This window comes from Pelmatolapia mariae, linkage group LG20 (assembly GCF_036321145.2).
Source record: "Pelmatolapia mariae isolate MD_Pm_ZW linkage group LG20, Pm_UMD_F_2, whole genome shotgun sequence".
Taxonomy (NCBI): domain Eukaryota; kingdom Metazoa; phylum Chordata; class Actinopteri; order Cichliformes; family Cichlidae; genus Pelmatolapia; species Pelmatolapia mariae.
In genome coordinates this window covers 21583406-21607627 of record NC_086244.1, presented here as the reverse complement: position 1 = coordinate 21607627, position 24222 = coordinate 21583406, and the positions used below count along the sequence as shown (strand labels likewise).

At 39.7% G+C, this 24222-nt stretch overlaps 3 protein-coding genes across 3 annotated transcripts; all 3 read right to left on the bottom strand.

The window, feature by feature from the left end:
* Positions 1-889: 889 nt before the first annotated feature.
* Positions 890-7496, bottom strand: LOC134619494 (cytosolic sulfotransferase 3-like). Its single transcript, XM_063465329.1, has 8 exons — positions 7373-7496; positions 5518-5656; positions 2834-2962; positions 2637-2737; positions 2429-2555; positions 2240-2337; positions 1255-1429; positions 890-1150 (listed from the first exon to the last, which is right to left on the bottom strand). The coding sequence occupies exons 2-8, from the start codon at positions 5654-5656 to the stop codon at positions 1038-1040; spliced, it is 882 nt and encodes a 293-aa protein (XP_063321399.1). The 5' UTR covers positions 7373-7496; the 3' UTR covers positions 890-1037.
* A 1178-nt stretch (positions 7497-8674) lies between these two features.
* On the bottom strand, positions 8675-12235 carry LOC134619496 (cytosolic sulfotransferase 3-like). Its single transcript, XM_063465331.1, has 7 exons — positions 12097-12235; positions 11747-11875; positions 11291-11391; positions 11075-11201; positions 10886-10983; positions 9284-9458; positions 8675-8922 (listed from the first exon to the last, which is right to left on the bottom strand). The coding sequence occupies exons 1-7, from the start codon at positions 12233-12235 to the stop codon at positions 8810-8812; spliced, it is 882 nt and encodes a 293-aa protein (XP_063321401.1). The 3' UTR covers positions 8675-8809.
* A 1540-nt stretch (positions 12236-13775) lies between these two features.
* Positions 13776-21820, bottom strand: LOC134619492 (cytosolic sulfotransferase 3-like). Its single transcript, XM_063465322.1, has 9 exons — positions 21759-21820; positions 21636-21666; positions 20967-21105; positions 20550-20678; positions 20103-20203; positions 19891-20017; positions 19702-19799; positions 18271-18445; positions 13776-14778 (listed from the first exon to the last, which is right to left on the bottom strand). The coding sequence occupies exons 2-9, from the start codon at positions 21642-21644 to the stop codon at positions 14648-14650; spliced, it is 909 nt and encodes a 302-aa protein (XP_063321392.1). The 5' UTR covers positions 21645-21666; positions 21759-21820; the 3' UTR covers positions 13776-14647.
* Between the last annotated feature and the right edge of the window lie 2402 nt (positions 21821-24222).

Here is a 24222-nt window from a genome sequence, read left to right as displayed (position 1 = left end):
AAAGCTGAACTGCTGACAGATGAGGTTAGATGTGAGTCTTCATGGACTATGATATGATCTGTAGGGAGAATAGGGAGGAGGTAGAAGAGAGCCTGGGGGAGGTGGAGATATGCTCTGGAGAGAAGAGGAAATATAGTCAACAGAAGCAACCAGTAGAATACGCGTGTGTGAATGAGAGGGAGACACGTGGGCAAGTTTAAATACATGGGGTCAATCATCCAAAGGAAAGGATGGTATAAAGAGAGATGAAGAGTTTCACAGGTGATTTGTGACAGAAGGATAAAAACAAGACTATGATGTATAGTTTGATGCATAACAAAAAGAAGACTGGAGGCCGTGGTTGGTTAGAGAGGAAAAGCTGAGATTCTTTGGATATGTGCAGAGGAGGGATAGTGGATATGTTGGGCTGAGGATGTTGAATGTGAAGCTGGGCAGGGCAGGATGAAAAGAGGAAGACCACAGAGAAGATTCATGGATATTGAGAAGGAGGACATCGCTAAAGTTCTACTTCGTAGAAAGACAAAGCTTTGTCATAAGTTCACCGTATCTCTCGAGAGAAAGTTAAGCTCGATGGTTAAAGTTTAATTTCAGTCACAATCATTGTTTATGGTTCTGATTTATATCCATGAGCATAACATTGTGGATACATGGCCTCCACTAAGTCTTTATGTTATATAGTTGTATAGTTATGTTGATAAAATTAAAAATTTATTTCTTGACACAAATATCACATCAGAGCTCCATCATGACCATCCATATTTCATAAAGACACAGTTTGTGTATTTCTTGTTCAGAGCCCTGTTCATATTAAAGAGTTTCATCATCAAAAGGTTGTGACACAAGTAGAAGAGACATACTGGTGATTTTTTAAATTCTTTATTATTCTGGTTAAACCTCAGTGTCAATGAATTGTTTTTCATTTGTTGTTATTTATATCCATCTGCATCACAGTGGAAGAAAATTACATAAAGCAAGTATAACATTTGATTTTTATTAACTTACATCAGATCAGAACTCCATCATGCCCAGCTGGGGCTCTAAATTTCAAATCTAAACTTTAAATCAGGATTCTTCATCTTCTTCTTGTAGTCTTCATCAAACTGCTCATTCTGGGCCACAGTGAAGTGGTTCTTCCAGTCACCAACTTTCCCTGGAGAAGGAGAACATTCAGAGTATTTGAATAACCTAATGAAAAATGGAACACACACTGCTATACATATTAAGAAAAAAATATTGCCTAGCAGGAAGTTGTACCTTTTCTCATGAAAGGAGACACCTTGTGGTTCATCACTGGAGCTGTTGTATAGTTGGTCATCTTGTTTTGTTTCATGCTGTCAAACGTCACACTGGCTCTGACTCTTTCCTTCTCTTCAGGTGATGGAGACAAACCAAGGAAGGAACACAGTCGGTCTATTTCTTGCTCAGAGTCCTGTTCACATTAATATTAGATATGATTTTTTTTTTTTTACCCTTTTGTGTTTCCTAAATTTCAGAACCTTTAGATTAACATGCAATAAATTAATTTACTTTATCTGTGGTTTAGTAATGTTGATAATAGATAAATACTCACTTGTAGCACATTCATAAATGTTTAAACTTTTGGTAATAAGTCTACAAGGTTTACAACAAATCATTGATCCAATACAGTCCACACAGCCACAGACAGTTAGCATCTCAGGCTAAAAACTGAAATGTTGCCAGGATCACAAGAGGAAAAATTTTGCTGGCTGACTGGCCAGGTCCCACATTTTAGTGTGCATATGTGTATGCTGAGTGGGGATTTCCCCCTCACATAGCAGAGATATTTGCTGGATGAGGATTTGGTGGAAAATAGTGTGTTCTCTATTTGTTACTTATGCAGCAAAAATGATTCAATTAACAAAATATATTGGACATGGTTTAGAGAAATTTTTGCAATCAGTGAATTTCAGAGATACCAAACATTATAAAGTCTGTTCACGATCGAGTCATAGCTTTATTTCATTGTACATCCGGTCTGCAGCTCTGGCTGGCTTTTCTTGCGCTGTGGAATTAAACTGCACACCAGCCAGTGCTCGAAGAACGAATAAAATACAACCTGGATTAAGAAATATTACCACATATCATCAGAAAAATTTAGTAATTGGATTAGAATATTGATGCATGTCATTTTTAGACAGTACTAAAAGGTGTATGATGATTAAACAAAGTATTAGAGCTCAGTTGGAAATGGCACACATGTTAGCCCAGCTCACTGCACCTCAATCAAATCTTCATAGAACATATAGTGGAGATTTGAATAACTTTGGTTCTTCTCCCACCAGCCGTTCACATGGTCATACCAGGATCCAAAAACCCCTGAAGCCACAGAACAATACACAAAGGAATGTTTATACAGGAAATGAAATAATAGTGTGGTCTCTTTGCTGTAAAACTACACTGAACTCACTCTTCCCCTCCATGAAACCCTGCAGATAGCTGCTCCAGTCTCCTGGTTCTGGCTGGATAAGGTTCATGCGGTCAAAGTGGAAATAGGACACTGCATTGTCCTTTGCATTGCGGGCCACATAGACCACCTACAGAAAGAGAAAACTAATTTATGGTCTGTGAGATTCATAAATCACATATCTGTGTGGCTATGGGTGTATGTGCAAGACCTTGCAGCGCTGCTCCCAGAAGGACTTTGGTACAAACTGGACTGGTAGATGGGTTTTAATGAGACGAGGAGTGGTGGGAAGTTTGTCTGCCAGGTCTGCACCTGAATTATAAGGAGGATTAGATACCACAGGTCAATATAACTAAACATTGTAAATGTCTGATGTATTTTAAAGTGACAGTGGACACACGATTCAACCTGAAGGTAGAGAAGGTACGCAGATCTCCAGGAAGGGAACTCTGTCATGAACAGGGATGGATTTCTGACGGTCTGGACTCATGTTCCCAAAATACAGAAGATCTAGGATGTAAGAGACCCATGTGGTTCCTGAGGTTGAAATGGACAAAATGTTTTATGTTTAGCTGTAAACATACAGTGGCTTGCAAAAGTATTCGGCCCCCTTGAACTTTTCCACATTTCAAATCAAATCAAATCACTTTTATTGTCACATCACATGTGCAGGTACACTGGTACAGTACATGTGAGTGAAATTCTTGTGTGCGAGCTTCACAAGCAACAGAGTTGTGCAAAATACAATAATGTAAAACAAGCAAAATATAAAAATGGCTAATCTAAAAAGTAATAAATATATGTACAATATGTAAAGGTATATACATTACTGAATGTGTATACTAAATATGTTTTTCTACGTGTGTGTGTTTGAGTGTGTATATAGTATGTATATACATGTTTTACAAATGAAATAAAGTAAACAATAAAATAAGATATATAAAATATACAGAGGTTGGTATGTGCAAAACAGTGGTATTTATATACAGTATGGAGTGCATAATGTTGAAGTTCCAGTAGTGAGGGTGAGGTGTCTATGAAGTGTTCAGCAGTCTGATGGCCTGATGGAAAAAGCTCTCAGTCTGCTGGTACGGGACCGGATGCTGCAGAACCTCCTTCCTGATGGTAGTAGTCTGAACAGTTTATGGCTGGGGTGACTGGAGTCCTTGATGATCCTCCCCGCTTTCCTCAGGCACCGCTTCCTGTAGATGTCTTGGAGGGAGGGAAGCTCACCTCCAATTATCCGTTCAGCACACCGCACTACTCTCTGGAGAGCTTTGCGGTTGTGAGCGGTGCTGTTGCCGTACCAGGTGGTGATGCATCCAGTGAGGATGCTCTCAATGGCACAGCGATAGAAGGTCCTGAGGATGCGGGGGCTCATGCCGAATCTTTTCAGTCTCCTGAGAAAGAAGAGGCGCTGCTGCGCCTATTCATTTTGTCACATTACAGCCAAAAACATGAATCAATTTTATTGGAATTCCACGTGAAAGACCAATACAAAGTGGTGTACACGTGAGAAGTGGAACGAAAAATCATACATGATTCCAAACATTTTTTACAAATAAATAACTGCAAAGTGGGGTGTGCGCAATTATTCAGCCCCCTGAGTCAATACTTTGTAGAACCACCTTTTGCTGCAATTACAGCTGCCAGTCTTTTAGGGTATGTCTCTACCAGCTTTGCACACCTACAGACTGAAATCCTTGCCCATTCTTCTTTGCAAAACAGCTCCAGCTCAGTCAGATTAGATGGACAGCGTTTGTGAACAGCAGTTTTCAGATCTTGCCACAGATTCTCGATTGGATTTAGATCTGGACTTTGACTGGGCCATTCTAACACATGGATATGTTTTGTTTTAAACCATTCCATTGTTGCCCTGGCTTTATGTTTAGGGTCGTTGTCCTGCTGGAAGGTGAACCTCCGCCCCAGTCTCAAGTCTTTTGCAGACTCCAAGAGGTTTTCTTCCAAGATTGCCCTGTATTTGGCTCCATCCATCTTCCCATCAACTCTGACCAACTTCCCTGTCCCTGCTGAAGAGAAGCACCCCCAGAGCATGATGCTGCCACCACCATATTTGACAGTGGGGATGGTGTGTTCAGAGTGATGTGCAGTGTTAGTTTTCCGCCACACATAGCGTTTTGCATTTTGGCCAAAAAGTTCCATTTTGGTCTCATCTGACCAGAGCACCTTCTTCCACATGTTTGCTGTGTCCCCCACATGGCTTGTAGCAAACTGCAAACGGGACTTCTTATGGTTTTCTGTTAACAATGGCTTTCTTCTTGCCACTCTTCCATAAAGGCCAACTTTGTGCAGTGCACGACTAATAGTTGACCTATGGACAGATTCCCCCACCTGAGCTGTAGATCTCTGCAGCTCGTCCAGAGTCACCATGGGCCTCTTGGCTGCATTTCTGATCAGCGCTCTCCTTGTTCAGCCTGTGAGTTTAGGTGGACGGCCTTGTCTTGGTAGGTTTACAGTTGTGCCATACTCCTTCCATTTCTGAATGATCGCTTGAACAGTGCTCCGTGGGATGTTCAAGGCTTGGGAAATCTTTTTGTAGCCTAAGCCTGCTTTAAATTTCTCAATAACTTTATCCCTGACCTGTCTGGTGTGTTCTTTGGACTTCATGGTGTTGCTGCTCCCAATATTCTCTTAGACAACCTCTGAGGCCGTCACAGAGCAGCTGTATTTGTACTGACATTAGATTACACACAGGTGCACTCTGTTTAGTCATTAGCACTCATCAGGCAATGTCTATGGGAACTGACTGCACTCAGACCAAAGGGGGCTGAATAATTGCGCACACCCCACTTTGCAGTTATTTATTTGTAAAAAATGTTTGGAATCATGTATGATTTTCGTTCCACTTCTCACGTGTACACCACTTTGTATTGGTCTTTCACGTGGAATTCCAATAAAATTGATTCATGTTTGTGGCTGTAATGTGACAAAATGTGGAAAAGTTCAAGGGGGCCGAATACTTTTGCAAGTCACTGTATTACTCGGACATCAATGCAAAATTGTTTATGAACACACACAGAAAAAAATACTATGATTACATAAGCTCCATACTCTTATATACAGATCAGTACCTGCTTTAGGGTAAGTTGCGATAAGAATATCATCCGGTCTTGCTTTGAAGTTCTGTACGTTGTCCCAATTGTCAGTGAAGACGTTGGTCATGGAGACTCCATTGAAGTCAAACAGTTGTGGGCGAGGTGGCAGCTCCATCTGTGAGAATAATTTGCCCTTAAAATCAAAGTGTATGTTATGTTTTCTCCAGTCCTTACTTGTGCAACAACATAAAGCTATACTTAAAACATTTTTAACAACTGCGTAGGCTGACTTCTCCCCCCACAGATCAGATGTCTTCAAAAGTGATATTTTTAACTTCCATCGGTCTAGAAAACATGATGCTTTTTTGTTCCATAAGAGAGGCACTGGAAGTTAATAAAAAAAAAAAAAGGTCCTTGGGCACTGTCCACATTTAAAAAACTGCTTGTGGGTCTTGGCTTGAAATAACAGATTATCTGCAAAAGTAAATCCTTAAATCTGTATTATTTTTAATGGCCAGCAGAGGGAGATTTTTGGCAAAAAGTGGCACGATAGCACAGAAGTGTAAAAGAAAATCACTCTAATCCTAATATATGCCTTCATTTAACACTTTTTGTTAGAAATAAAATAACAATTCAAACATTATATGCTTCATGCTGTGGCCTATTGACTGATTATCATCATGCAGTGGCAGATGTAGCTCTAGCTTGTGACCTCAGGTTTTAAAAATCAGAGGTGATGAACAAAATGCCAAACTGGAATTTTCCTGTTAAAGGCACCTCTGATATACATTTAATGGCTGTGATTCAGTTTAAAGATGGAAATTTCAAGGGATCCTATTGTCACACACCTCTACTGTGGCTGGTCTGTGTTTTAAATCCAGGATCAGAATCACATCCAGTTTCTCGTTTTAATAACAGATATGATAATCTGATAAAGTGTAAATCCCTGTGTTAGAGTTTGCTAATCTAAAATTCTGGAGCTGCTGTCTCTGCTTGATCCTGCACCACTAATCAGCTCTACAGTAATTATACCTGTAAGTTCACCAACACCACCTTTGCCACTTTAACCTTTGTGACTGCAGTGTTACTGCTTTTTAGTTTTTATGTTTTTGCTAGGACCTCTCCTGCTGGAGTCATCCTCAGCCTTCTGTTGGTTTGCTCACATGGTTTTGTGTTGCTTTAAACCAACTTAACATTATTTTGAAATTGTGAATATTGGGCATATTGGTATAACGAGTCATCAGTAAAATTAAACTAGTAATTGCAATAAAAAAATCAGTAGTTAATGTAATAATAATTATTAATTGGCTGATGATTTTGGGGTTAACAGAGATTTATAAAAATAAGAAATAAATAATAAATAACAGCTTGCCATACGACCAGAGGTAAAAAATACACACTGCAGCATTGGTAAAACTGAGAAACACAAGAATTACAACATTTGCCTTTCAGCTGTGTTCACCAACCACACTAAGCAAGACACATGGTGAAATTTAAAGAATAACTTATTTAATATTCAAATTAAATTAAAAAAAGATAATTAACGTTTTTATTTATTTTGTTTTTTAAATAAATAACTTGTATAAAAAGTAAAAGCCACAGATTTATTGTTGGGAACTAAACATCCTGAAGCTTGCTTACCTTCTTGCGTTACTCCTGCTGACTGACATAATCTTGAAATTGTGAACAAGAGGCGTGACTCGCCGGTTTAATCATTCATTTCAGCAATGACTCAGACATATAGTGAGTGAGCATGAAGTTAGAAAAGTTAGATTTTTCTGGCCATTTATGCCAAACAAAAACAAAAAAGCACCACAGTTTTAAAAGATACACATCTTTCAGTCTCACATGTTTGTTCTAGTGAATATTACTTGATGTACTACACACTCACCGAGCTGAGTATTTCTGTACTGCGGTTGGGTCTGGATCTTCCAGAAGAAAGAAATCTGTTTGTTGCACAACGTTCACTTTAACACACTGCACAACTTCCTTAGATGTGTGTCTGTGAGTGTTACTGTTCAAACATGACCACAATAGTATACAGTGAGATCAGACCAAAGAAAAAACCAACCAAACCTGTATGAGTGCACAGGTCTTATGAAAGGCGACACACTCTGGTTCATTGTTTGGAAGGTGGAGTAGTCGGTCATTTTGTTTTGATTTATATTGTCAAAGGTCACACCGGCTCTGGCTGTTTTCTTTTTCTTCAGCTTATGGAGACAAACCAAGGAAGGAACACAGTCGGCCTATTCTTTGGCCACAGTCCCGTTCACATTGAAAAGTTTCAGCATCAGCCTTGTTTTGAAGAAGTGCAACAGAGGTTTTCATTATATTTAAAAGGCTGTATGTAATTATTCTGAACATCCCAACACAACAATAAGAAGATGAGAAGATTGAGAGTGCTAGCCAAAATAAAGTGTAAACTCTTTTCGACTTCTTTTACTTGATTCATACCAGGTCTGTGTGTTGTGTCTGTATTTAAAACTCTATTTACCATATACCTTTTTATTCTTTATTTGTTACTGAATGGTTATGTAGTATTTAGTTGTTGTTTTTTAATAGTGAAGTGAAGGGCAGATGTCCTTAACTTCACCACACGAGCCAATAGTCTGGGTCATGTTTGGACTCTCCTGGTACTCTAGCTTCCTCCCACATTCCAAAGACATGCTAAATATGTTGTGGATGTGAAGATGAATGGTTATTTGTCTCTTTGTGCTACCCTCTACGATGGCTATTATCTGTGTGTGCAAGTGCAAAAACAGCAAAACGAATGTCAGTTGAGTTATGGTTAATTCTGATGATCCATGCATATATTTTTATTTATTTGTTGGGACATGCACACATCTGTTCAATGCTCCATCGTGCCTAGCTGGGCCTCGTAATGCCAAACCCAGTAGTATAAAGTCAGATAAACCAGGTTAAATCAGTTAATTCAATGCTATCAGTAAAAATCACAAACAGTTTTGGTTATTTTGTTGCACAAAACATTAAACACACTACTGAACAGCATGCTATCCAAGAATAATAACAGTAACAGATATTTTTGGGTCTCTTTGAATACAATCAAAATGGGAGCATATCAAATAAGAAAATCAAATCAATTTAAGTTAATACGTTATTTGGCACCATGGTGGTGTGTTGGTTAGCACTGTTGCCTCACCCTATGATAGCTGAGATAAGCTCGAGTCACCACACAACCCTGAACTGGATAAGCGGAAAAGCATTATAGTATAGGAATACTACAATAGGGATACTAATTAATCTGTCTCAACACTTGGTTTATCCTCAGCTAGTTAACTTCAGAGCTCCATCACGCTCAGCCAGGGCTCTAAATTTTACAGTGAAACTTTAGATCAGGATACTTCATCTTCTTCTTGTAGTCTTCATCAAACTGCTCATTCTGAGCCACAGTGAAGTGGTTCTTCCAGTCACCAACTTTCCCTGGAGAAAGAGAACATTCAGAGTATTTGATCAATCCCACAGTCATACTCGTCCTGTGCGCTCACACTCAACGACACACCCACCTAACACTCCTTCAACATTAAGTGTTTGTGAGTGTGTGTGTCATGTGTCATTAGTGGGTGAAAGTGAGTGAGTAAATGGTCTCTCTCTCTCTCTCTCTCTCTCTCTGTGTGTGTGTGTGTGTATGTGGCTGGTGCTGGCACCACAGTTCATTCAGATCACAATTCTGATCACAAAAGCTGCCAGACAGGACAGGGTGTAAAAAAAAAAGTGTATTTGATCAGCACTACTGGACTGAGCAAATACTGAGAAACAAATGTTGCCCAGCAGGCAGTTGTACCTTTTCTCATGAAAGGAGACACCTCTTGGTTCATCACAGGAACTGTGGAATAGTTGGTCATCTTGTTTTGTTTCATGCTGTCGAACGTTACACTGGCTCTGACTCTTTCCTTCTCTTCAACTGAAGGAGACAAACCAAGGAAGGAACACAGGCGGTCTATTTCTTTTTCATAGTCCTGTTAACATCAATATTGAAAATATGAATAAATTTAGAAGGGACAGTTCACTCCAACATGAAATTTATGTTTTTTTCTTCTTCTGCTCTCTAGTGCTATTTATTCACAGCACTAGGGAAAACATAAATTGAAATGTGAAAACACATTTTAGTTGTCTGTTTCTTGTTCATTCTCTGTGAATTTTCAATTTAAAGACGTCAGACTTTGACCATTCTTTGTATTTTTTATTTATTATTATTAAACCTCATATCTGAGGTTTTGTTTTTTTGCAGTTTATGCATCAGAAACAATTCAACGAGCTACAGTTTTCAGACATGACCCAATCTTTGCCAGATCAAATATGCAGATTTTCAAAAATAAGATTTCCATACCAAACAGGTCAGGGGCTGGGTTAACAATAAAAGTCCTATCGATTGGTTAGGCGGGTGGTTAAGGATAGAGACAGAAATGTATTAACAAGCGATGAGAATATGCTGAGTGGATGAATGAAGAAAAGAGAGGAAGGAGATTGGATTGAGGACTTATAGTGAATCAGGACATGCAGAAGTAGTGCATATATGAAGTGGATGAAGAGTGGAAAGGCAGGTGGTCCAGATGACATACCTGTGGAGGTATGGAGATGTCAACGAGAGAGAGGAGTGGACTTTTTAATCAAATTGTTTAACATCTTGGAGAGTGAGAGTTGCCTGAGAAATGGAGAAGATGTGTTTTCAAGAACAAGGGGGATATACAGAGGGATAAAGTTAATGATCCATAGTATGAACATATGGGAACGAGTTACTGAAGCTAGATTAAGAAGAGAGGACACAATCAACAAGCAGCAGTGAGAGCAGCAGACAGAGCACTACAGATGTAATGTTTGCTTGGAGAGTGTTAATGTAGAAGTGTAGAGAAGGTCAAAAGTAGTTGCTCTGTATCTTTGTGGATGTGGAGAAGGCATATGTGGGAGACAAGAGAGGAACTGTGGTACTCTATGAGGAATTGATTGATTGATTGACTGATTGATCATACTTTATTCATCCCGAGGGAAATTGGGTTAAGGCTGCCAGCCGTGCCAGCACCGTCTTACCCTTCAGGAATTCAGGAGAGGCATAGTAGTTTGTCAGGGTGGTGCACAACATTTATGAGGACAGTAAGTCAGTCAGTAGGTGTGACAAATAGGTTCAAGATGCAAATTATTTCAGGGACTGACTTTGTGCCACTTTTTGTTTGCAATGGATGACACAGTGGATCATCTCCCCTATCCCTAGCATCCTCCTCTATCATACACATATGTCCTCTTTTACTAAATCCATGAATACTCTTTGTGGTTTTCATATTTTCCTCCTACCTGGCAGCCTCATACTTAACATCCTTTGTTGTATGATAATTTTAAATATTAAGAGCTCTGTCAAAAATGGCACACATGTTAGCCAAACTTACTGTACCTCAATCAAATCTTCATAGAACATGTAGTGAAAATTTGAATAAGTTTGCTTCTTCTCCCACCAGCCGTTCACATGGTCATACCACGATCCAAAAACCTCTGGAGACACAGAACAATACACAAAGGAATGTTTATACAGGAAATGTGATAATATTGTTTGTCCTTAACACTAAAAATAAATTAAACTCACTCTTTCCTGCCATGAAGTCCTGCAGAAAGGTGCTCCAGTCTCCTGGTTCTGGCATGCCACCGTTCATGCGTTCAAAGTGAAAATAGGACACTGCATTGTCTTTTGCATTGCGGGCCACATAGACCACCTACAAAAAGAGGAAACACTGAATTATACTCTGTGGATTTCATAAATCCCATGTCTCTATGACTACAGGTATGTGTGCACAGCTTTTACCCTGCAGCGCTGCTCCCAGAAGGACTTTGGTACAAACTGGACTGGTAGATGAGTTTTAATGAGACGAGGAGTGGTGGGAAGTTTGTCTGCCAAATCGGTACCTGAGTAAGGTAGAGATAAGAAGGAATCATTTGCAACAGAACATGCAAAGGTAGATTTCTTTATATATCACAGATCAACAACATTAATTGCCAAAACATTGTGTTTTTGAGGTGCTATGACTAACTTAACAGATTTACACACCAATAAAACTGCCAGAAGCATCACAAAGCTATTGAACAAGGCTATATTTGTAGTTGTAACTATTTGTTACCTATTTCAGAATGTTTTTTGAATATCCTTTTGACTGAACAGTTCTAATGACAAATAAGTACACCAAAGTGAAATTAGGACATGGACCTTTTGGTTCTGGTCTAATACAAATATGGCTAATTGAAGGTGGTCACAAGATTCAACCTGAAGGTAGAAAAGGTACATAGAGCTCCAGGAAGGGCACTCTGTCATGAAGAGGGATGGATGTCTGACGATCTGGACCCATGTGCCCAAAATACAGAAGATCTATGATGTAAGAGACCCACGTGGTTCCTGGGTGCGAAACAGTTTAGTGTGATATCAGCACATGATGATATAAGCCCCATAATCCAAATGAACACAGTCAGATAGCATCCTTATAGTGTCTTTCAGCCCATGCACACTGTAAAGTCTGAAACCTATAAACTTACACATTAACATTAAAATGGGAAAACATTATTTAAAAAGCACTAACAATTTTATAACCTAAGTAAGTATGTAACTAACTAACAAACCTGCTTTAGGGTACGTAGCGATAAGAATATCATCCGGTCTTGCTTTGAAGTTCTGTACGTTGTCCCAGTTGTCAGTGAAAGCATTGGTCATGGAGACTCCATGGAAGTCAAACAGTTGTGGCCGATGTAGCACCTCCATCTGTAAGAATGACTTGTTTTTTCATGTTTTCCCCATCCTTCTGTTACATGCACAATAAGTTATGTTTTGCGACCTCTGGTTTTTAAAACCAGAGTTGATGACTATGCTGAAACTAGAAGTTTCATCGGGACTCTTTTGGTCACACACTGTTGTAGCTCATCTGTGATTTAAAGTCATGGAAGACTCCAGGTGTTGGATCTGGTTTCTTCTTTTAATAAGAGATCTGATGAAGGTCTACATTAATCTATTAATTCAACATTCTGGAGTTGCTGTCTCTGCTTTTTGTTTGGTTGTTGTTTCCAGGTTTAGTGAAGATGGTTTGTTCCTGCGCCACTAATAAGTCCTACTGAAATTATACCTCTAACTTGCCATCATCACCGTTGCCAGTTTAACCTTTGCAACTGTAGTGTCTTCTTTTTTATGAGAGCATTTATGTTTTTACTATTCACTTTCTGATTGCAGTTTGGACCTTGCCTGTCTGGATTCTGCCTGAGCTTTGTGTTGCCCACCTTGTTTTTTTGTTTGTTGTACTAGCTTAATAAAACTCTGAATAATAATAACATTGCTCTGTGAATATCGGTCATGTTAGTCACAAAGAGGTTCATTCAAGTAAGTGCAAAAACAGTCAGCTGACAGTACAATAATGAGAAATAATAAGGTGAACATTTTCAGCTTTACTGTTTTTTACAGAGAGGAGGAGAGACATGAGATGATGTAAGTTAAAGTCAACTCGTGCACTCCAGCATTGGTAGAATCAGGAAACACCAAAATTACAACATTTCCCCTCCAGCTGTGTTCTCTAACCACACTGAATAAGACACATTTATTTCATTCGTTATATTTTAGTGTTTAAGTATTTAAAATAAGGACGTTTTAATGCAAACAAAATATTGTTGTAAAGTAAAAGCACAGAAGATTTATAGTTGGTAACACATGATTACAAGGCTTGCTTACCGTCTAGGATCACTCCTACCAACTAACGTAATCCTGAAATTGTGAAGAGGGCACGTGACTCGACGGTTTAATCGTTAATTTCAGCAATGACTCAGACCTAAAGTGAAGGAGTTCAGCATTTGCTCAGTATATTTGGACCAATCTTTAGAAGGATAAAGTTAGAAATTAAAAAAAATAACATTTTTATTACTGTTTATTAACATGTCAAACAAAAAGCAAAAATGCAGCACATTTAAAACATATACATCAGACAGCATGGCATGTATATTCTGTTGAATATTGTTCAAAGTCCCAATGTAGGTATTTTTTCTGTCTTCCAAATAAAAGAACTTTGTTGTTCACTGTAACACACCGCACCACTTTCTGAAATGTGTGCATTTATACTGAACCAGTGCTATGAAGTCAGATAAACCAGGTTCATTCAACTAGACCAAAATAAATAAATCAATAAATCAATAATGAACAGGCTGAAGTTGGATTGATTGTTTTGCTGTACAAAAGAGTAAACACTGCAATAACCTGCACATAGATGACAGAAGAATAAAAACACAAATCTTTTAACAGAATTAAAACAGTTGTGTTTAATAAGAATGAAATCAAACATACAACAGCAGCCTACTATCTCTACACAGCTGAGCTGCTTGCCATAACTGTGTGAATGTAAAAAGTTTTCTGCTTCCTTTTCTTAATTCATACCAGATCTATGATTCTATGCATTCCCACATTACACTTTATGTGTGGCCAAATTATTAAGTACTGGAACATATTCATTTGGGAAATAAACAAAGTTTAGTTTGTTTAGGTAGAGTAGCTGGTAAGTTAAGGATAAATGTTTTTTAACCTGGGAAATTACACAAAATGAACTCTGGTTCCTGTGTGGATTCTCTCCTGGTACTCCAGCTTCCTCCCACCGTCATGCCCAGCTGGGTCTCTTAATTTCAAACTCAGTAGTATAAAGTCAGACAAACTAACCATTAACAATCAGTTAGTTAAAAATGTTCAGTAAAACTGACACGTTCCTTCATCCTCCTTTGTCTTAACCTCTAAAGACCCGAACTCTTTCATGGCATGCATTTTTAATTTCTCTTTGCTATTTGGGCTGATTGGGACCTGATGAATTTAAAAGCAAAGAATTACCAGATTTTATTTTTTTTTACCTGATTTTTGTTTTTGAGAAAAATGGGATCCTCATAAGAGGACATTCATTTTAAATTTCAATAGAACAATGGCAGTATAATGTCCTCATAAGTGGATGAGGACATTATACAAAATACTAAATTGCAGAGCAATTTAGTATTTTGGTCTAGACAACCCAAAATGTGATGTCCACGTATGTGGACGCCAGGTCCTAGGAGGTTAAGCTGATATATATAGCCAACAGCACCACAATGTAAGAGAATTCAGTTGTTCAGGCTTAATATTTGATTTATTCTTAACTATTTAATTGCATATCACGTCTCAGCTCCAGCCTGCACTTTGAATTTCACAGCGAAACTTCAAATCAGGATTCTTCATCTTCTTCTTGTAGTCTTCATCAAACTGCTCATTCTGGGCCACAGTGAAGTGGTTCTTCCAGTCACCAACTTTTCCTGGAGAAGGAGAACATTCAGAGTTTTTGATTAGCCTAATAATAAACTGAATAGTGATGCGCGAATCATGAACGAATCGTTCAATACTCGAGAATCACTTTACTGACTCATGATTCACAAGCCCAACTGACTCACTGACTCATCCCTGTTGCTGTTAGCAGCAATATATCTAGCTTATAATTAAAATTGTGGAGAAAAACACAACATCCAGTATCTTAACAAAAACATTTCTGCTCTGAACTGGAAGAAAAAACCCTGAGTAGAAGCTCACATCAAGACAATAGCTCCTCGGTTCACAGTAGCATCGCTCTGCTAACATGCTAACAGCACATTTGAGCTACTCACCCCCTCCTTTCCTGTGCTGAATCATAGAGCCAGCGAGTCACTCAGGACTCGCTAACCCCCTCCCTCCTGTGCTGAATCGTAGAGCCAGCGAGTCACTCGGGACTCGCTAACCCAGGGGTGTCAAACTCATTTTAGTTCAGGGGCCACATGGAGAAAAGTCTATTCTCAAGTGGGCCGGACTGGTAAAATCATTGTATATATAACTTAAAAATAACAACTTCAGATTGTTTTCTTTGTTTTAATACGATCAACGTAAAAATAAAGGTAGAGCCTGTGGACAGTATGTTCAAAATAGTACAGGCACAACATAGCTATTAATCATAAAACATCTCAAGTTATTTGAAAATTCTGAGGACAAAGAACACACAAACACAGTGCCTCAGTGATTCACAGAAGTATATCACAGATCACAGAACTACATCAGTGTCTCATGCAGCACTTTCAGTGGGGTTGCATAGTTTGACTCCTGATACCTGGCATCTTTTAGCTTTCACCAGCTCATCAATATCAGGCTTCACATCCTGAGCGGCAGCCAACTTCAGGATGTGATTCAAGTGCTTGTGCGTGAGCCTTGAGCGCAGTTTTGTTTTATTTATGCTCATTACAGAGAAAACTTGCTCACAAAGATATGTGATTCCTAACATGCACAACAGTTTTGCAGCAAGGGCTGTCAAGTTGGGGTAACCTGGCAAGAGATTCTGATAGAATGTTTTCAAGCCAGCTGTGGCAAATTTGCCCTTCAAATCCGAGTCACACTGCAAGTCTATTATTTTAAGTTGGAACCTGACGGGCAGATCAAAGAGATTCACGGTGAACGGCGAGCAAAAAACTTTGAAGTCTTTCTCCAGTTCACCAAAAATCTGAAATCGTTGCTCAAACTCTAGTAACAGTCCCGTTATTTTATCTTTGAACTGCTTCATATCTGCCACACTTTGGATCGTGCACACATTTTTCAGACAGGGGAAGTGAGCTGCATGACCACCAGCCAGCTGTGTCTCCACAATGACGGCTTCAACTTGAAAGAACGTATCCTGTCATAATACTGCGTGACAACTTTGTTGCGTCCTTGCAGCTGTTTGTTCAGGTTATTCAGGTGCTCTGTAACAGCCACCATAAATGCAAGGTCCTGCATCCATTCTGCAGAATGAAATTCTAACATTGGTTTGTCCTTTTCTTTCATAAATTGTTCAATTTCATCTCGTAAATCAAAAAAACACCTCAGCACAGCACCTCGGCTCAACCATCTTACCTCAGTGTGGTATGGCAGGCCATTGATGTGGTCTTTCTCTCTGAGAAGACTGTCAAACTGGATGAAATTAACAGTTTGGATGACCACCTTCATGACGTTATCCATTTTCAGTGACTTACAACACAAAGCCTCCTGGTGCAAAATACAGTGAAAAGTCCAAAAATCACGTCCTCCATTTGCAGATTGCACTTTATCTCTGAACTTTTTTACAACGCCTGCTTTCTTCCCGATCATTGAGGGTGCACCATCTGTAGCCAGGCTGACAGCGCGGGACCAGTCCACTCCGACCCTGTCCAGCGCGCCAACGAGTGCGGTGTAAATATCAGCTGCGGTCGTTGTATCTCATCGGTACCAACTCCACGAACTCCTCGGTGACGGTCAATGTGTCATCAACTCCGCGGATGAAAATTGCCAGTTGTGCAACATCTGTAATGTCCGTGCCTTCATCAATTGCAACTGAAAACGCAATAAATAACTTTACTTTTTGCTTCAACTGGCTGTCCAAATCCGCTGAAAGATCATAAATCCTGTCGGCAACTGTGTTTCTTGTCAGGCTGATATTTGCAAAGGCCTGGCGCTTTTCAGGGCACACAATCTCCGATGCCTTTATCATACATGATTTTACAAATTCACCCTCACTAAATGGTTTTGAAGCTAGTGCAATTTCGTTAGCAATGAGGTAGCTAGCTTTCACTGCAGCGTCACTGATGTCTCGGCTGTGAGTAAACACAGACTGCTGTTTCTTCAGACCCAGCAACGGTTCATTCACCTTCTCTCTTCTCCACTGTCCTTGAAAGTTGTCATATTTGTCGGCATGAAGACTCACATAGTGGCGAAGGAGGTTATATTCTTTCAGCACTGCAACATGTTGGGAACACACCAAACATACAGCTTTCCCATTCACTTCCGTGAATAAATAGGAGGATGATCATTTTTCTTGGAACACTCTGCATCCACTTTTCTCTTTTTTGACAGAGACATATAGGGACAATGAGGGTGCCAAAGCACATCAGGTTTAAATTTCGCGGGCAAAACAAAGTAGCTCACAATTGCTATTGTGCCATCCAATGGACACAATTGGAACAGCAGTTTCTTTATTGAAAAATTGCAGCTCATTTTTATACTTTACAAAATCATCTCATGGGCCGGATTAAACCCGTTTGCGGGCCTGATCCGGCCCGCGGGCCGTACGTTTGACACCCCTGCGCTAACCCCTCCCTCCTGTGCTGAATCATAGAGCCAGCGAGTCACTCAGGACTCGCTAACCCCCTCCCTCCTGTGCTGAATCGTAGAGCCAGCGAGTCACTCAGGACTCGCTAACCCCCTCCCTCCTGTGCTGAATCGTAGAGCCAGCGAGTCACTCAGGACTCGCTAACCCCCTCCCTCCTGTGCTGAATCATAGAGCGAACGAATCACTCACTCACTCACCCCCTCCCTCCGGGCTCACAGCTTCTTCTTCTTGGTTGGCAACCAATGTTAAGGCGCATTACCGCCCCCTGGCTCACGGCTCAGTGGACATTTAGATGAGAAAATATATACTTGACACATTTAAGGAAAATACTAATAAAATAAAAATAAACAAGATAAATGTTCCCTTTAGACATTTTTTTGCTCTTTTTTGCTTTATAAAATTGTTGTTTTCTTTTAGAATCACTCATCTTAGCAGTAGGATTTACATGAAAAGAGAAAAGAAATTAAGTTTGAGTGAAAATGTACATTTTTTGCACTCTCTGGTCAACTGACTCAGTGAATCAAATGACTCAAAAAACCCGATTCACTTTGGTGAGTGACTCATTAAAACTCGATTCAGTAAAAAGAATCAAATTTACCATCACTAAAACTGAACATATATTGGTGCCTATACTGAGAAAATAATGTTTCCTAGCAGGCAGTTGTACCTTTTCTCATAAAAGGAGACACCTCGTGGTTCAGCATGTGAACTGTGGTATAGTTGGTCATCTTGTTTTGCTTCATGCTGTCAAACGTCACACTGGCTCTGATTCTTTCCTTCTCTTCAGCTGATGGAGACAAATCAAGGAAGGAACACAGTCGATCTAGTTCTCGTCCACAGTCCTGTTCACATAAATGAAAATATGAATGAGTTTAAAAGAGATGTTTCATCCCTAAATTTAATTTATTTTTCTTCTTCTGATCTGTAGTACTGTATGACTATAATACTTTTTCATCAAGACAAATTCGGTGTGAGATGCTCTCCTTGGGAGATATTAGGATTCGACAGACTTCCCTTTAAATGTGTGACAATTTTTTTATGCATCTTAAAATTTCAAACCTTCGAGATTAACAAAAAAACTGATTTTATGTATGTGTTTCTTTATTTTTTATGAACTTTCAATTTGAAGATGTCAAATTTGATCTTTTTTTCTTAATTATTAGTAATGATGGCAATAAATAAATGCTCACTTGTAGCTGGTTAATGTTTAAACTTCTGATACTACATCTAAATGGTTTACAACAAACCATTGATCAATCACAGTCCACAGAGCCACAGGCTGCATCAGGAAGGAAGTATATCATAAATCTTTTGCCAAATTAAGCATCCATATCATCAACACAGATAATATGGATATTAGAGATTTCCATAACAGAGTGGTCAAGTTCTTGTCAAGCTGGGGCAGGATGGATAATTCTTTGTCTTTTGTTGTGTTTTTAACATGTCTTTGAGTTTCACGTGGCGTGGTAGGCTCCACCTTTGGACAGAGCTTTGCTCTCTGGTCAGTCCTTCCTACACCTTCCTTTCTTCCTCCACAGTATTTGATGGCTGGGTGGGCAGCAGAACACCACCAGATCGTCTTCACCTCAGTGATGATAATCAGGCTTTCATTGTTAGAATTCTGCACTTAGTTTCCTATGAATCAATATTGTGTTCTCTCTGCTGTACCCACTTCATTCCTCATCTGGATTCCTATTCTATGTTCTCTCTCTGGGACTTTGAGGATTTCTGTCCTGCCTTCAGTCCCATCAATACCTGTAACCTGTAAAAGGACTTACTGGAGCTGGAACACTCACCTGCTTGCTAGAAGGATCTTGCTGGAAAGGATGTGTAGCAGGTGAGGATGATTAAGTATCGGTATCGAGATGGAACTGTACTAACAAATAAAGAGTGTGTGTCGAAAAGTGGAAGGAGTTCTCCGAGGAGTTGATGAACGAAGAATATGAGAGGCAGCAGACAGATGGAAAACAGGTAGTGAATCAGGAAGTTCAGAGGATTAGTGAGGAGGAAGCAAGAACTGCTATGAAGAGTGAAAATGTGGTTGATGCAGATGACATAACTGTCAGTCGGCACACGTTAGCCAAACTCGGTGCTGTACCTCAATCAAATCTTCATAGAACATGTAGTGAAAATCTGAATAAGTTTGCTTCTTCTCCCACCAGCCGTTCACATGGTCATACCACGATCCATAAACCCCTGCAGAGACAGAACAATACACAAAGGAATGTTAACAAGGGAAATATGATGATATTATTTTTCCTTTACACTAAAACTAAACAGAACTCACTCTTTCCCTCCATGAAGTCCTGCAGAAAGGTGCTCCAGTCTCCTGGTTCTGGCAGGGCACTGTTCATGCGGTTAAAGTGGAAATAGGACACTACATTGTCTTTTGCATTGCGGGCCATATAAACCACCTACAGAAAGAGGCAAAACTAAATTATACTCTGTGGGTTTCATAAATCCCATGTCTCTATGACTACAGGTTTGCATGATTTTTACCCTGCAGCGCTGCTCCCAGAAGGACTTTGGTACAAACTGAACTGGTAGATGAGTTTTAATGAGACGAGGAGTGGTGGGAAGTTTGTCTGCCAAGTCTTTCCCTAAATGATAAGAAGGAGTAACTTGTAACTGTTAAAATGCAATGATTGACTTTGTTATTATAGCATAGATCACCAATACTAATTACTAAACATTATAACGTGCTGTTTTGATACTGTGATTAACCTAATACATTTACACTCTAACGAAACATGTCACAAAATGATGGCATGCAAGCAAAACAGATGTCAGACAAAAAGACTGAACCTATTTCAAACATTTTTTGAATATTCTTCTATCTGAACAGTTCTAATGATACATTAATGTACAAGTACACCAAAGTGAAACTAGCTTTTGGTTCTGACTTAATACAAATATGGCTAATTGAAGGTGGTCACAAGATTCAACCTGAAGGTTGAGAAGGTACAGAAATCTCCAGGAAGGGCACTCTTTCATGAAGAGGGATGGATGTCTGACGATCTGGATCCATGTTCTCAAAATACAGAAGATCTAGGATGTAAGAGATCCATGTGGTTCCTGAGGTTGAAACAGATAAATGCATATTGTTCAGTGGGATACCAAACTATGAAGATATAAGCTCCATAACCTAAATTAATACACTCAGCATCATTTTTGTATTTTTCAGGTCAACACTGAACTCATGGATGCATACCGTTTAGTGGGAATCCTATGAACTCAGACACCAACATTAAAATTATTTTTAATTATTTTTAATTAATTTTTAAATTATTTATTTTTTTTAACAAAAAAAAGTTATTTTATAATTAGATAAGCTCCGCACTCTTGCACACACCACATCAGTACCTGCTTTAGGGTACGTAGAGATAAGAATATCATCTGGTCTTGCTTTGAAGTTCTGTATGTTGCCCCAGTTGTCAGTGATGATGTTGGTCATGGAGACTCCATGGAAGTCAAACATTTCTGGTCGATGTGGCACCTCCATCTGTGAGAATGACTTGTTTTAAAAGTCTCTCATGTTTTCTCTAGCCCTAAAAACCGATGACCAAAATGGCAAACTGGATGTTTCATGATGGTTAATGGCTGTGATTCAGTTTGTAGGTATAGATTTCATAGGGAGGCCTTCTTTTGGTCACACCTGCCGTCCTGTTGTCAGGGTTTAAGGCAGGTTTTAAGGCCACTTTTCCTCACAGGTCTAAAGAATTGATATACATATCATGACATCTGTTGAGGCTCATCTTGTCTTTTTTGTTTGGTATTTTAGTGTTGCTGGTCTGATCCTGCACACCTAATCAATCCTACAGTTTGTATACCCAGTACCCTTATACCTTTGCAACTGTGGTGTGTTCACCTTCCAGCATTCATGTTTTTACTAAGTAGTAACAGTAAGTATACTTAGTGTTACATCAGTAAAGCCCAACAACCACTCTACTTCCTCCACAAACTGAGGAAAGCAAGAGCCTCAAACCCCATTACGAGCACCTTCTACAGAGGCACCGTTGAGAGTATCCTCACCAGCTGCATCACTGTGTGGTATGGCTCCCGTCTGAAAAAGTTACAATGAGTAGTGAGAGCAGCGGAGAGGATCATGGGCAATTCTCTTTCTTCCCTCCAGGACATCTACTGCATCCGCCTCACCTGAGAAGCTGTCAGGTGCATTACTGGTGACTCCACCATCTGTCCAACAGTTTCTTCAGTTTGCTGCCATCAGGAAAGAGACTGAAGACCCTCCAGGCTAGAACCAGCAGACTGAGAGACAGCTTCGTCCATCAGGCTGTCAGGATGCTGAATTTTCTCCCTGCTCTGTCCCTCTCCACTCTCACACACAGAACTACAGACCTGCATCCACCTCTCCCCTCTTAACCCTCCCCACCTCCCAGACTTACAAAACTCTGAACCTCCACCATCGCCCCTCACTGAATCCCCCACCTTACTTGCATACGAACTCTTGCCCACAAGCACTCTGTGTTGGAAACGGTTGTATATGTAAGATTTTGTATTGTATTGTGTTGTACATAAGATGTTTATTTTATTTTTATCTTTATATTGTTTTAGTGTACACCGAGGGCTGTGGGAGCATTGAAACTTTAAATTCCTGTGTATGACCTGTACATATGGTTTTTGACAAAAACAGTCAGCTGCCAGTACAAAAAGGATGACTAATTACGACATGTGCACTGCAGCATTGATAGAATCGGTAAACACCAAAATTACATTTCACCTCCACCACACTGATTCAGACACACAGTAAAATTTACTGAATGTATTTTAAATAGAATATGTTTAATTCCTTTACAAATGATTGTAAAGTAAAAACACAGCAGATTTATTGTTGGTAACACAAGATTATGAAGCTTACTTACCTTCTATAATCACTCCTACCAACTGACATACGCTTGAAGTTGTGAACAAGGGATTTAACCCACAGGTTTAATCATTAATTCCAGCAATAACACTGACGTAAAGTGGACGAGTTAAATATTTACTCAGTATAACTTGCCCAAACTTTGGGAGCATAAAGTTAGAAAAATGTAACATCATTTAAACCACAAACTCCAACATTAGCATTGTGTTTACATTCATGACAATACCTTCCTCCAACGTCTACATCGCTCTGCCTATACATCCTCACACTACTTGTGCTCACCTGCAAATATAAAAATGCGAGCACTTCGGTTCAGCATAACTGCTCTCTGCAGGCTGTCCGTGCACTAAAACACACAGGCCCCCAAGCTGTCCCATCCAGTGCCTGCGTGAGCGTCACCCATGAGAATCATCATTGACTAAAATATTCTAGCTCAGCGGTTCCCAAACTTTTTTTGCCAGGCCCCCCTTTTTCACAAGAAAAAATGTTCGCGCCCCCCCACCACCTAACACCCCCCGCACAAACACATCCTCCAAACACACATATTTTGTTTACAAACTCCATTGCGGTTTATTTCACACCTCAAACATTTAGTAAACTATTAAGCAAATACAAGTAAACGGCAATAAATTACAGTTAGTAATAAAATATACTACTAACTCTTTTACGCTACGTCCACACCTACACGGGTATTTTTGAAAACGCAGCTGTTTCTATGCGTTTGGGCTTTTCGTCAACACGTAAACGGCGTTGCGATTCACCGTAAACGGAGATTATTTAAAACTCCTTTTTTGCGTTTACGTGTGGACGAGGAATATAGAGTTCGTCACGCAACATCAAAGGTATGTGCCTCTTTTCACGTCACGCTGTGCGCCACGTTATTGTTTACATGAGATGAATTGCAGAATGGCAGATAGAGACAAAATACTGTTTCTGTTAATCTGACGATCTTCAGGTTTTACAAGCTTATAGACACACACGCAGTTACTGTCCCTCCATTTAGAAAGGCAGAGGCGTCACGGTGTAATTATTTTACGTGTAGTTGTTTTTTTTTCCTGTGTAATAATATTCAACATTGCTATCAATACATTTTTCAAAAAATGTCTCTCTGTGCAAAATAGGTTCAAAAACAAAAACAGCTGTGGGATACTGTTTGTCCGTGATTTGAACCGCGGGAACAAATTACAGCAGGATCAGCCTGATATTATTTGTATCCCGCTGTAACTTTACTAAAGAGCTAACATGTCCAAAATGTCAGGAGTAGTTAGTTATTACAAGAAGTGTTTGTGAACTAAAAATCAAGAATGTGGGATACTGTTTGTCCCTGATTTGAAGAGCCCAGCGCGTGCTCCCGACGCAGGGAAAACTAATTTTGCAGGGGAGATCTACCTTGGCACTTGTGCAGGTGAAGCCAAAGGGAAGATATGCTTCACCATATTTTCTAGTCTTTGGCTTGGAAGGAAGTTGGTTTGGAAACATATTTGGCGATGCTTCATCTCCTGCTTTGCGTTTGTGTGGGAGCCCCGTCAAAAACCTGTCCATTATGCTAGCAGTGTCCAAGCGTTTTTTTTTTTTTTCCTTTTCATACCTCGCCCCCCCTGCAATGGCTCTGCGCCTCCCCTAGGGGGCGGGCCCCACACTTTGGGAACCTCTGTTCTAGCTGGTTCGCCAGTGAGTAAGCGCCCCAAAAACATTCAACTATGAGGAGGGGGCGCAGTATCTATTACAATACATTCC